The 12,498-nt window shown below is 48.6% G+C and overlaps 1 protein-coding gene across 3 annotated transcripts in view; it reads left to right on the plus strand.

The window, feature by feature from the left end:
* PABPC1L (poly(A) binding protein cytoplasmic 1 like) overlaps window positions 1-12,498 on the plus strand; it is a 32,750-nt gene that overhangs the window by 7,331 nt on the left and 12,921 nt on the right. For all 3 annotated transcript variants that reach the window (XM_081916886.1, XM_081916887.1, XM_081916888.1), the window contains 4 exons: window positions 660-799; window positions 2,776-2,870; window positions 3,754-3,891; window positions 11,223-11,318. In XM_081916886.1, coding sequence (XP_081773012.1) covers window positions 660-799; window positions 2,776-2,870; window positions 3,754-3,891; window positions 11,223-11,318 — 469 coding nt within the window. The remainder of the gene's footprint in view (window positions 1-659; window positions 800-2,775; window positions 2,871-3,753; window positions 3,892-11,222; window positions 11,319-12,498) is intronic.

Below are 12,498 nucleotides of genomic sequence, written 5' to 3' on the forward strand. Positions count from 1 at the left end.
CTTCCGCTTGTCCCACCACTTCTCCTCCCAGGAAAACCTGCTCTTTCACATTGAATTGGAGCATGCGTCAACTGGGTTTTCCTTGGATTGATGTTTGCTCCAATTCAGCACTAAAGAGCTGGTCTTCCTGGGGCAAGTTGTGGGGCAAACAGAAAAACAATCAGACCTGTATTCGGAAAGGACAAGTAGGAAACCACTTGGAACCATGTTTTCTAGGCATGGGACGAGCGAAGGGGTGACGAGTCCTCACTATTTCATGTGCTCTATAAATCCTTTGTCTAGAAGATGCCTTGCCAATTCACAGTTTTCTCTACACTGCCTTAAGAAGACCAGTGGTTACAGCTGAAATCCACCCTGCAAGGTTGATGCAAAATACAGGCATGAGCAATGTTATCACTGCTCAAGCATCAGGCTCTCCTAGCTTAAAGGTCTCTAGAGCTGCACCAAACAGAGATAATCCTGCCTCTCTCCTCATGACGGCGTCTCCTGAGCACTGACAAGGCAAAACTGGGCACTTGTGGCTTTATTAGAGCATGGTGATCGATAAAGCTGTCTCAGTTCTTGCCTACTTAATATAGCTTGGGAGGTTTTCCTGACCTCGTCTTATGGTACACACAATGCATTTTAAAAAGTGGCCTCACCGTTCACCATGTTTACAGGTTCGTTGGCCATTTTAAATCTCGACGAGAGCGGGAAGCAGAATATGGCGCCAAGGCAATGGAATTCACCAATGTCTACATCAAGAACTTTGGGGATGACATGCATGATGAGCGACTACAGGAAATATTCTCAAAATTTGGTAAATGCGGCACTTTGAAGTATAGTGATTGGCAGGGAAGTTTCAGCCTGTGGGCCTAATTAGGCCTGCCAGACCTCAGAGATTGGGCTGCCAGGCTATTTTGGGTGAACAACACCCGTTTCCTGAGCCTGGTGTCATATATGATGCGAGGCGCACCTTTTGCAAATCTCCTCCAGAGGATCGGAGGAATGCTTTGAACAGGGTTCTGCCAACAGGGGAGAGGAGAGGGAGAGGGAGAGAATGTTCTGATGCACAAGGAGAAATCCTTGCCCTGAAGGAACGTTCGCTTTTATGTTGGATTCTACCCATATGTAATAAGAGATTGCGGGTAAGATCCATTTTTTCTCCTTCATCTTCCCACTACATTTCCTGCATCCTCCCAAGAATCCCTCAACTCCCCAGGACAGATTTTGGAGGCATGGATGAATCATAGAATCATAGAATCATAGAGTTGGAAGAGACCACAAGGGCCATCGAGTCCAACCCCCTGCCAAGCAGGAAACACCATCAGAGCACTCCTGACATATGGTTGTCAAGCCTCTGCTTAAAGACCTCCAAAGAAGGAGACTCCACCACACTCCTTGGCAGCAAATTCCACTGTCGAACAGCTCTTACTGTCTTCCTAATGTTTAGGTGGAATCTTCTTTCTTGTAGTTTGGATCCATTGCTCTGTGTCCGCTTCTCTGGAGCAGCAGAAAACAACCTTTCTCCCTCCTCTATGTGACATCCTTTTATATATTTGAACATGGCTATCATATCACCCCTTAACCTCCTCTTCTCCAGGCTAAACATGCCCAGCTCCCTTAGCCATTCCTCATAAGGCATCGTTTCCTGGCCTTTGACCATTTTGGTTGCCCTCCTCTGGACACGTTCCAATTTGTCAGTGTCCTTCTTGAACTGTGGTGCCCAGAACTGGACACACTACTCCAGGTGAGGTCTGACCAGAGCATAATACAGTGGCACTATTACTTCCCTTGATCTAGATGCTATACTCCTATTGATGCAGCCCAGAATTGCATTGGCTTTTTTAGCTGCTGCGTCACACTGTTGGCTCATGTCAAGTTTGTGGTCAACCAAGACTCCTAGATCCTTTTCACATGTACTGCTCTCAAGCCAGGTGTCACCCATCTTGTATTTGTGCCTCTCATTTTTTTTTGCCCAAGTGCAATACTTTACATTTCTCCTTGTTAAAATTCATCTTGTTTGTTTTGGCCCAGTTCTCTAATCTGTCAAGGTCATTTTGAAGTGTGATCCTGTCCTCTGGGGTGTTAGCCACCCCTCCCAGTTTGTTGTCATCTGCAAATTTGATCAGGATGCCCTTGAGTCCATCATCCAAGTCACTGATAAAGATGTTGAATAAGACCGGGCCCAAGACAGAACCCTGTGGCACCCCACTAGTCACTCTTCTCCAGGATGAAGAGGAACCATTGATAAGCACCCTTTGGGTTCGGTCAGTCAGCCAGTTACAAATCCACTGAGTGGTAGCATAGTCAATACCACATTTTACCAGCTTCTTTACAAGAATATCATGGGGCACCTTGTCAAATGCCTTGCTGAAATCAAGGTAGGCTACATCCACTGCGTTCCCTTCATCTACCAGGCTTGTAATTCTGTCAAAAAATGAGATCAGGTTAGTCTGACATGACTTATTTTTCAGAAATCCATGCTGACTATTGGTGATCACAGCATTCCTTTCTAGGTGCTCACAGACTGTTTGCTTAATGATCTGCTCCAGAATCTCCCCTGGTATTGATGTCAGACTGACTGGGCGGTAATTATTTGGGTGAGGGGGAATCCATTCCGTCAACTGGATCTGTTCTGCCGGCAGACAGGCAAAACTGTTCTGTTGCGCTGGTGGACAGGCACCATTGGATTTCGCCCAATAGCCCCAATTGCATGGCACCAACGTGAGTCTGTTGTAACTTGTGGCTCCAGCAATGTCACACTGTCTTATAGTTTCTTGTTCTACTTTCCAGGAAAGACGTTGAGCGTCAAGGTGATGATGGATAATGCAGGCCATTCAAAAGGGTTTGGGTTTGTCAACTTTGAGAAGCATGAAGATGCTCAGAAGGCAAGATGGTCTTTGATCTATTTGTCTTTGCCCAATGCTTGCTTGTTCCTGTTCCAGGGAATGTAGCTGTCAAGATGGAGCTGAAGACTTGTTGGTGGAAGAAAGACCTGACTTGGACGTGTGTGCACCTAAAGGAGTAAATGGGCTTTCTCCACCAGGGACCTCCCTGTTTTGTGATCATAAAGTTGGAGGAGGCCGTCTAGTGTGGGAAGTCCCAGAGCTAGAGCAACCCCAACAGATGGCTGCATATAGCTTCTGCTTAAAGACCTCTCACAAGGGAGAGTCTATCCAGTTGCTTTGATCATTGGTTCCATTGCCAAACTGATTTTACCAGCAAGAACTGTCTTCTAACATTCGAGTGAGATGCAGCCGCTGGTTCAGCAGAGGAAATGAAATCTTGTCACATTCACATCATACATTTAAAGGCTTTCCCACAAATAATATTGGGAACTGTGATTTGTTAAGGGTGCTGGGAATTGTAGCTCTATGATGGATAAACTATAGTTTCCAAGATTCTTTGGGGAAGCCATACCTGTGAAAGTGGTGTAATTGTGCTTTAAATATATGGTGGGGACTGCTGAATCTGTCCTCTTTTGGGTGACAGCTCTTCCGGTATTTGATGAGTGCATATGAATCTCTCTCATGTTCACTATGAATGCATGATGGCTACAGAACCAACTAAATTGCTCTTGGTGGGGGGTAGGGGGATTTCATTGCTTCGGATAGCTCAGAAGCGAAGGCTTTGCAAAGTTCATTACAAAATTAAAACAGAGCAAAGGGCATCTTTCTGCAAGACGGATGTGTGGTCTATTGAGGGGTGGAGTTAGTCGTGGGACTTCTTCCTATGCACAACCGTCTATGTTAACACCTGGTCTCCTGGCAGGCTGTTGAAGACATGAATGGGACGGAGATCAATGGGCGAATGGTGTATGTTGGCCGAGCTCAGAAGAGGATGGAACGTCAGAGTGAACTGAAGCGCAAATTTGAGCAGATCAAGCAGGAGAGAGTAAACAGATACCAGGTAATGCTAAGTGACAATGAGGTCATCAAGTGTGGCAAGGTACACTTTTTTTAAAAAGCAACACACCTGCTGACTTTCGAAATCTCAAATGCTGCGGTTGCTCTCCAATATAAATATTTATTTATTTGTTTGCAGGCATCGTTTCTATTACTGCTACTAATAACTTTTATTACCCACCATTCACCAGCGGAAGGATTACAGCAATTTAAATTCCAGTACCAAAAACAGTGGAAACAAATTTCAACCTGTAATTGTATGTCCCCCTTGGTCTACAATAAAATAATGTAAGGGTAAAATAGGAAAGATCCCAAAATCAGTAAACTAAAAGCAGTAAAACAATTTCCAGGATTGAGCCATTATTATTTTGTAAAGTAACTGGGCCATGTAGAGGAAATCCATATTTCTCAGTCCTGCTTCACTGAGAGCTAGTGAAGGATAAGCAGCTTACCAGGTCAGGTCATTTGTTAGGCCATTTCATATCTATTCTTGACTGGCAATGGTTCTCTACGGTTTCAAGGGTCTCAGGCTTTTGCCGTCGCCTGCTACTCCCTCATTCCTCTAATGCCAGATGCCAGGAATTGAACCTGAAAGCCCCTTCACGGGAAGCATGTGCTGTATTGATGAACTGTGGTCCCTTCTTGAGGCACAGGTCACCTGCAATGACAGTGCATGGTAATGGTTCCTGTTTGTGGCAAGGGATGAAATTTGTTGGGTTTTACCTTGATGCTTTTTTAAGAAAAAGGTTCAATGAAAATAAGGCTGGTTTGCTTATCCCTTGAGGTAAAAGCTTTGAAGGGTGCCTCCAGACAATCTCTATATTGTTTGTGGGATTCAAGCACATACAGTGATACCTCGGGTTACATAAGCTTCAGGTTACATACGCTTCAGGTTACAGACTCCACTAACCCAGAAATAGTACCTCGGGTTAAGAACTTTGCTTCAGGATGAGAACAGAAATTGTGCTCAGGCAGCGCGGCAGCAGCAGGAGGCCCCATTAGCTAAAGTGGTGCTTCAGGTTAAGATTGGACCTCCAGAACGAATTAAGTACTTAACCCGAGGTACCACTGTAATGGGAATTTAGGATTGTGCAATTAAAGCAGATTAAAGGGCTCTGTCGCCTGAGCACGGCAAATTCGGATGGCGTTCATTGAGAGAAAGCGCAATAATGTTATAAAACACTACGCAGGTGATGGGTAGTAACAATTTAGCGCTATTCCCTCTTACAGGAATCTGATCTTTACATAAGCTGTAGTGTATGTTGTATTGAGGTGTTGGTAGTGTTAGAAACTGAGATATGAAAGCTAGGAGCTAAATGGCACCTTAAACCTAGGTTATGGGTGCAACAATGGAATGTCTGGGCATGCTTTTTAATAACAAGAATACAAAGCTGAAAATGAATGAACTGCAGCTAAAATATTATGTCCATTTTCCACATGGTATAGCCCTTCCCCTGCGCACCCCCCACCCCTAATATTCTTAAGAAGGTCTCTTCTCCAGTCTTTAGAGTAGCTGGAGGTGGGGAGGCAAAAAAGGTCCTCCTTTCCTCCCACTCTGCAGTTTTAATTTGAAATCTTAGGTGCAGTACTGCGCCCAGAGCTCAGAAACTGCTCGCGCTAATGAAATTCCATGTCGCAAAATGCACCCAGAACAATGGGAGTTTTGAATGCTGGGTGTCAGGGAACTGCCATCTAAAGCGCCGGGGGCGCAAAGGCTCACTGAGGTTGAGAGAGGAGTAGCAGCGGAAGAGGGAACCAGTAGAGGGCGAGCAAGAACTCCAAGGGAAAGTGAGTCGGAGGGATGGCTCAGAGACGCTTCCAGCGAAAACAGTGGGGAGGTCTCAGGACCTCCTATAGGGACACCCACACCTCGCCGGAAACTGTCACGCCGAGAGGCCAGACGACGTGTTTCCGTTAAAGAGCTTTTATGTTGGAAACGATTCCGAAAGCAGCCACTTTCGGATTCTACTAGTGATTGACGCAGCCATGCTGGAGGGGCTCCGTCACAGGCAGAGGTTTGGAAACCTGATCAAACTCTGAGGGACTTGCATTTTACGCACAAGCAGCTCATCGTCCCATCACAGCAATCCGAAAGTCACCGAAAGCCAGCTTGTGCAGGGAGAAGCATCATGAGCAACCCAGCCGGAACCGGAGGAGCAGGAGCAGCTGGAGGGGGTCCAAGCCTGGAAGAAAGGTACAGGGGGTTGGAGATCCAGTTGGCGCTGCAAACGGCGAGGCTTGAGGAGAGGAGGGCTCAGGATGCAGAAAAGGGAAAGGAGAAAACCACCCCGCTCGCCAGAAAGGTGCCAGGATTGGTGCAGAAATTCGGGGGGGATCCCAGGAACTATCATGCCTTTAGAACAGAGATGCAATACGCTCTAAACTTGCAGTTTGATGACTTCCCCGACGAGGAATCGCGAGTGGCTTTTGTGATTGGCCATCTCGAATCCGGGGCGAAGGATTGGGTTAGACCCCTGATGGCAGCGAATAATGAGATCCTAAAGGACACGAGGAAGTTTTTTCGTGCCATGGACCTGATGTTTTCCAGCGATATTGAGCAGGGGGTGGTGCGAAGGCAGTTAATGGCTTGCCAGCAAGGAAGCAGATCTGTCCGTGAGTACTGGACTGAGTTTACTATGCTGATTCATAAATTGGGGTGGGACCTATCGGCGGAGCCCATCCAAATGCTTTTCGAAGAGGGGCTTTCTTCAACCGTCAAAGATGAGCTTTCCCGGGGGCCCAGGGCGGAGTCTATGGATCAGTTAACCAAATCTGCGCTGTGCATAGGAGCGCGCCAGGAGGCGAGGGCTTTGGAAAAGCGGGAAGGGAAAGGAGACCGTTGGAGGGAGTTCCGCATTCCAGACATTCCAGAGCCACCTTTCCCGCCGGCAGAGCCGATGGAAGTTGGAACAGCGCGGGCGCGCGCAGTTTCAAATCCCAGTGAAGGGCGGAAGAAGGAGGGAAGGAGCGCCAAGAGATGTTATCTCTGCCAACAGCCAGGGCACTTTGCCAGAGTCTGCCCACAAAGAAAGGAATGGCAAGGGATGGCAGGAGCTGTTGGGGGAAAGGAAGAGGAAGGCAAGGAGCAAGTAAAAGCCAACGCCTGGCTGCCACCGTCGGGGCACAGCAGCCAGGCCAAAGAGCAGTGAAAGTGCCCATGCCGGAACCTCCCAGACCCGCTTTAGTGATAGAGGTGTTACTAGAACTGCCAAACGGACACCCACTAAAGATCAAGGCGCTTTTGGATTCAGGCAGCTCCTGTAATTTCATGAGTAAGGAGTTTGCAGCTGAGCACCAGATACAGACCATCCCTTTAAGTAACCCCTTGCAGGTGACTACGATTGACGGCAGAGAGCTGTTGGGGGGAGAAGTTAGCCAACAGACTGTCCCGATGATAATGAGGGTGGCAAGGCACACCGAACAGATAGCGTTTAATGTGGCCATCCTGGGAGGAGCGCCCATCATTTTGGGGATGAGCTGGCTGGCGCTACACGATCCGCTAGTGGGCTGGCATCAGAGGGTGGTCTCCTTTGGGTCAGCGCATTGCCTAGAACACTGCAAGGAGGGGAAGGTTTCGGGAGGAGACAGAGTCACCCTAGCCGGGATGGAAGTAATGGACAAAGGGAAGGTGCCCCCGCAATACGCAGATCTGAGCATCGTATTCAGCGAAAGGGAAGCAGACAAACTGCCACCGCATAGACCCTTTGACTGTCAAATCAACCTACTCCCTGGGGCCCAACTCCCAGTAGGCAAGCTGTACGCCATGTCAGACAGGGAGATGCAGGAGCTGAGGGAGTTCATTGACAAAAACCTGAAGCGAGGTTTCATCAGAGAGTCCCGAGCGGTGGGGGGCAGCCCAGTGTTTTTTGTGGACAAAAAGAACACAGACAAACCGAGACTGGTGTGTGACTTTAGGGCCCTCAATGCAGTGTCGGAGCCCCTGGCTTTCCCTATGCCCCGAATTGATGACATTTTGACCAGAGTAAGGAAGGGAAAGATTTTTACAAAGCTGGACCTGCGGGGGGCGTACAATCTGATACGCATAAGGAAGGGAGATGAATGGAAGACCACCATGTTTACCCCTTTGGGAGCCTTTGAATACCTCGTTATGCCCTTCGGTCTACAAGGGGGCTCCGCGTGTTTTCAAGCTTTTATAAACCACGTTCTGGGACCTTTGCTCTACAAGAATTGTGTGGCCTTTTTAGACGACGTGTTGGTGTATTCGGAAGATGAGGAACAGCATGTGAGGGACGTTCGAGAAGTGTTGGGCAGGCTGCAAGCCAACCAGCTGTGGGTGAAACTGGAGAAGTGCCAGTTTCATACCAAGGAGGTGGAATTCCTGGGGTACCGCTTGTCAGACAAGGGATTGGCCATGGATCCAGGCAAGGTCCAAGCGGTACTGGAATGGAAGACACCGAAGACCAAGAAGGACGTGCAAAGATTCTTGGGGTTTGGGAACTTTTATCGGAAGTTCATCAAGAACTTTGCCCACTTGACGGCGCCCATCACCGACTGCCTCAGCAGCAAGAAGAAATTTGTTTGGACGGTAGAGGCGGATCGAGCCTTTGAAGAACTGAAAAGGGCTTTCGCCTCGGAAGAACAACTTCTGCATGTGGATTTACGAAAACCCATGAGAGTGGAAACCGATGCATCCGACCGGGCGGTAGGGGCGGTCCTTCTTCAACCGGGGAGGAGTGCGTCGGAGTGGAGACCGTGTGCCTTCTTCTCGCGGAAGCTGAATAAATCCGAGAGGAATTACACGGTGTATGACAGGGAACTACTTGCCATTCACGAAGCATTCCGGAGGTGGAGACATTTATTAATTGGGGCACAACACAAGGTGCAAGTGTGCACCGACCACAAGAATTTAGAGTATTGGAGAACAGCTCGAGTGCTCAACCAACGACAAGTGAGATGGGCACAGGAATTCTCCAAATTCAACTTTGAAATTTGTTATGTGCCAGGCCCAGAAAACGTCAGGGCGGACGCGCTCTCACGCAAACCAGAGTATTGGGAAGGGGAGGGGGTGATCGAAGAGAGACATGTCATCCCTGAGGACCGCTGGGTGTGTGGGGCGGCGCTGGTGGGGCAACGAGAACTGGTAGAGGAAACGGAAAATGATGAATATGCCCGGGATAAGCTCAGAGGTCTCAGGGGGGAGGGCGAGAGCCCCGGAGGTTTTGAGGAAAGAAATGGGGCATTGTATTACAAAGGGGCACTGTATATACCCGAAGGTGAATTGAGGGGGAGAGTACTCAAGCAGTTGCATGATAGCCCCACGGCGGGACATTTTGGACAACACAAGACCATGTGGTTGGTTACCAGGGAATTTTGGTGGCCTAAGGTGAGGGAAGATGTAAGGGAGTATGTAAGAGGGTGTGACCAATGTCAGCGAGCCAAAGGGGAAAGAAGGGCGCCGGCAGGGTTATTAGAACCATTACCCACACCAGAACGGCCTTGGGAAGCGATATCAATAGATTTTATGACGGATCTGCCAAAGTCCAAGGGGAAAACAGCCATCATGGTAGTAGTAGACCTGTTAACTAAGATGTGCCACTTTGTAGCATGCTCACATGCAGTCACAGCGGAAGAAACAGCGAAGTTGTTTGTAGAACACATCTTTAGGTTGCACGGGGCTCCCTTGAGGGTGATCTCAGATCGCGGCAAACAATTTACTTCCAGGTTCTGGAGGAAGCTCATGAGCTTGCTGCACGTGGAAGTCAATTTTTCAACTGCCCGGCACCCTGAAACCAACGGGCAGGCGGAAAGAGCAAATGGCATTCTTCAACAATATCTGAGGTGTTATGTCAATGACAGAGAGAACGATTGGGTCGAAAAGTTGGCGTTGGCAGAATTTGCCTACAATAATGCGGAGAATGTGTCCACAGGGATGAGTCCCTTTTTGGCTAATTACGGGTGTCACCCCAGGGCATTTCCAGGGGAAGGAGGGGAGAGATGGAGCGTCCCAGCGGCTGAACATTTTGTAGAAGAGATGGAAGCGATCCATCATCAGCTCCAGCTCAACTTAGAAAGGGCTAAGGCACAATATAAGAAGCAGGCAGACAAGAACAGAAGGGAAGGTGAAACCATAAGGGTGGGGGATCAAGTGTGGTTGTCAACCCAAGGGTTGCCGTTCAAAGGGGGTTGTAAGAAATTGAGGCCCAGAAGATTGGGACCCTTTGAGGTCATTCAGCAGGTCAACCCGGTAGCTTTCAAACTCCGATTACCCAACCACATGAAATTGCACCCAGTGTTCCACAGGTCGTTACTGTCACCATACAGGGGGGGACGTGAAGGGGAGTACGTCAGGGGACCAGCCTTGGAAGAGAGGGAACGCCGCAACCATGTAGCGGAAATCCTCGATTCCAGGTGGAAGGGAAATCAGGTGGAGTATTTGGTGGCGTGGGAAGGGGAACCGGAGTCAGAAAACACCTGGGTGAATGCAGAGGAAGTCAATGACGAGGTTTTAACAGAAACGTTCCACCAAAGGTTCCCGAGGAAACCTCAGCCGATAGCAAGGTTTAGGAGGGAGTATTTCGGCACCACCGATGAGGAAGAGGAAATGGAAGGGTTCGCGGAGTCGGAGTTGGAAGAGGGAGTGGACTCTGATGACGAAGATTACCGAGAGAGTAGGAACAGCAACAAGTGGAGGGAAGTGTTCGCGACGTCGGAAGACGAAGGAGGTTCTTTCAGGGGTTTTACCTCCTCACCGCCAGTAGGGGAGGAGACGGGAGGGGGTGAAGGGGGCCCTGGAGGGGAGGTGGATGTCAGGGAACTGCCATCTAAAGCGCCGGGGGCGCAAAGGCTCACTGAGGTTGAGAGAGGAGTAGCAGCGGAAGAGGGAACCAGTAGAGGGCGAGCAAGAACTCCAAGGGAAAGTGAGTCGGAGGGATGGCTCAGAGACGCTTCCAGCGAAAACAGTGGGGAGGTCTCAGGACCTCCTATAGGGACACCCACACCTCGCCGGAAACTGTCACGCCGAGGGGCCAGACGACGTGTTTCCGTTAAAGAGCTTTTATGTTGGAAACGATTCCGAAAGCAGCCACTTTCGGATTCTACTAGTGATTGACGCAGCCATGCTGGAGGGGCTCCGTCACAGGCAGAGGTTTGGAAACCTGATCAAACTCTGAGGGACTTGCATTTTACGCACAAGCAGCTCATCGTCCCATCACACTGGGTGTTGGTTTGGATGGCATTTGGTTCCCTTCCAGCCTTATGATTGAGTGTTGGAAACATTCTTTTTTGTGCATATTTTAAAATGGAAAGCTGCGGCATAAATGTTACTTAAAAAATATTATGAACACATGGGAAAGTGTCTGTGCTCTTTGCTCCTAGGGTGTGAACTTGTATGTAAAGAATCTGGATGATGGGATTGATGATGAACGGCTGAGGAACGAATTTTCTCCTTATGGAACTATCACTAGTGCCAAGGTAAGATCTATGGTGGGTATTCAATGTTGATCTATGTTGAATGTTCCATCCGCTCAAGCATGTCAGCTTCTCAGATGGAACAACCCTCCCTGCCCCAAGGCAATTTCAGGGGGCACACGGGGAAGGGAAAAGCCCCACTGCACAAGTGGAAGACCTTGTGCAAGTCTGTCACTGATGGGACTCGTTAGGTGAATCCTGCCCCTTATGTTTGTAACCAAATATCTTTTGTCTGTGAAACTTTCATTCAGACCATTGGCAAGGACTCATGTGATTGATTGCTCCTTCCATATTCCTCCTTAAAAAAATCAAAACACAAAAACACCAGGCTGTTGATGTTTTTTAACACGCAGGGATTTGGGGGTGGTTATATGGAAGGAGAAATTGCATGAGCCTTCCACCTACAGTCTGAAAACAAGGCAGTCCAGAAAGCAGTCCAGTTTTGCTGCCTCATCTGCTGTTTTGAGGCTGAAATTGCCACTGGGATAATCCAGTGATCTGCCCCTATCCACTCCTTGCCTTCTCTGCAATGATTCCATCTGGAATTCTGGCTACTGGACTACTTTCATCTAGTCCTTCAAAAAACTACAGCGCTCACAGAAGGAAGGCAGCCAAGGCAGTGAGGCCTGGCTGTGGGCATAGCTGTCAACCTTCCCTTTTTTGGTGGGAAATTCCCTTATTCCAGCGCCGTTTCCCGCTGCTATCCCGGATTGTTAGATATCCCATAGACTGTCCCCGGGACAGGTGAGGCTGCTGATCCCTTATTTTCAAATCTGAAAGTTGACAGCTATGGCTGTGGGACTGCTGACAGAGTTATTAGGAACTCTGCAAGCCCCCAGTCTGGGAGGTGTGGAGGCCACTGTGTGCGAAATCCAACTAAATAGATCCACCAGTACATTGATGTTTGGCTGCCCAGATGTACTTCTCCTCCCTTTCTTCTCCCTAAGTCTATTTCTGGGCGTGGGGATCCCCAAACTCTCTACAGCAGATTTGGTACAGATGCATCTACAAGCCTATTTAGTTGGGGACCATCCATGAAGTTTTGAAATTATCAGTCAAACCATCATTTAGTTATGATGGTTTGCTTGAAGGTGTGTGCCGCCATGTCTCCCCTGCTGCTATGTCAGGGTACAATGAATGTTTATTGTCATAATGACTCAGCGCCTCCCCATTTAGTGAAAAC

This window comes from Podarcis melisellensis (assembly GCF_964234715.1).
Source record: "Podarcis melisellensis genome assembly, chromosome: 6".
Classification (NCBI taxonomy): Eukaryota; Metazoa; Chordata; class Lepidosauria; order Squamata; family Lacertidae; genus Podarcis; species Podarcis melisellensis.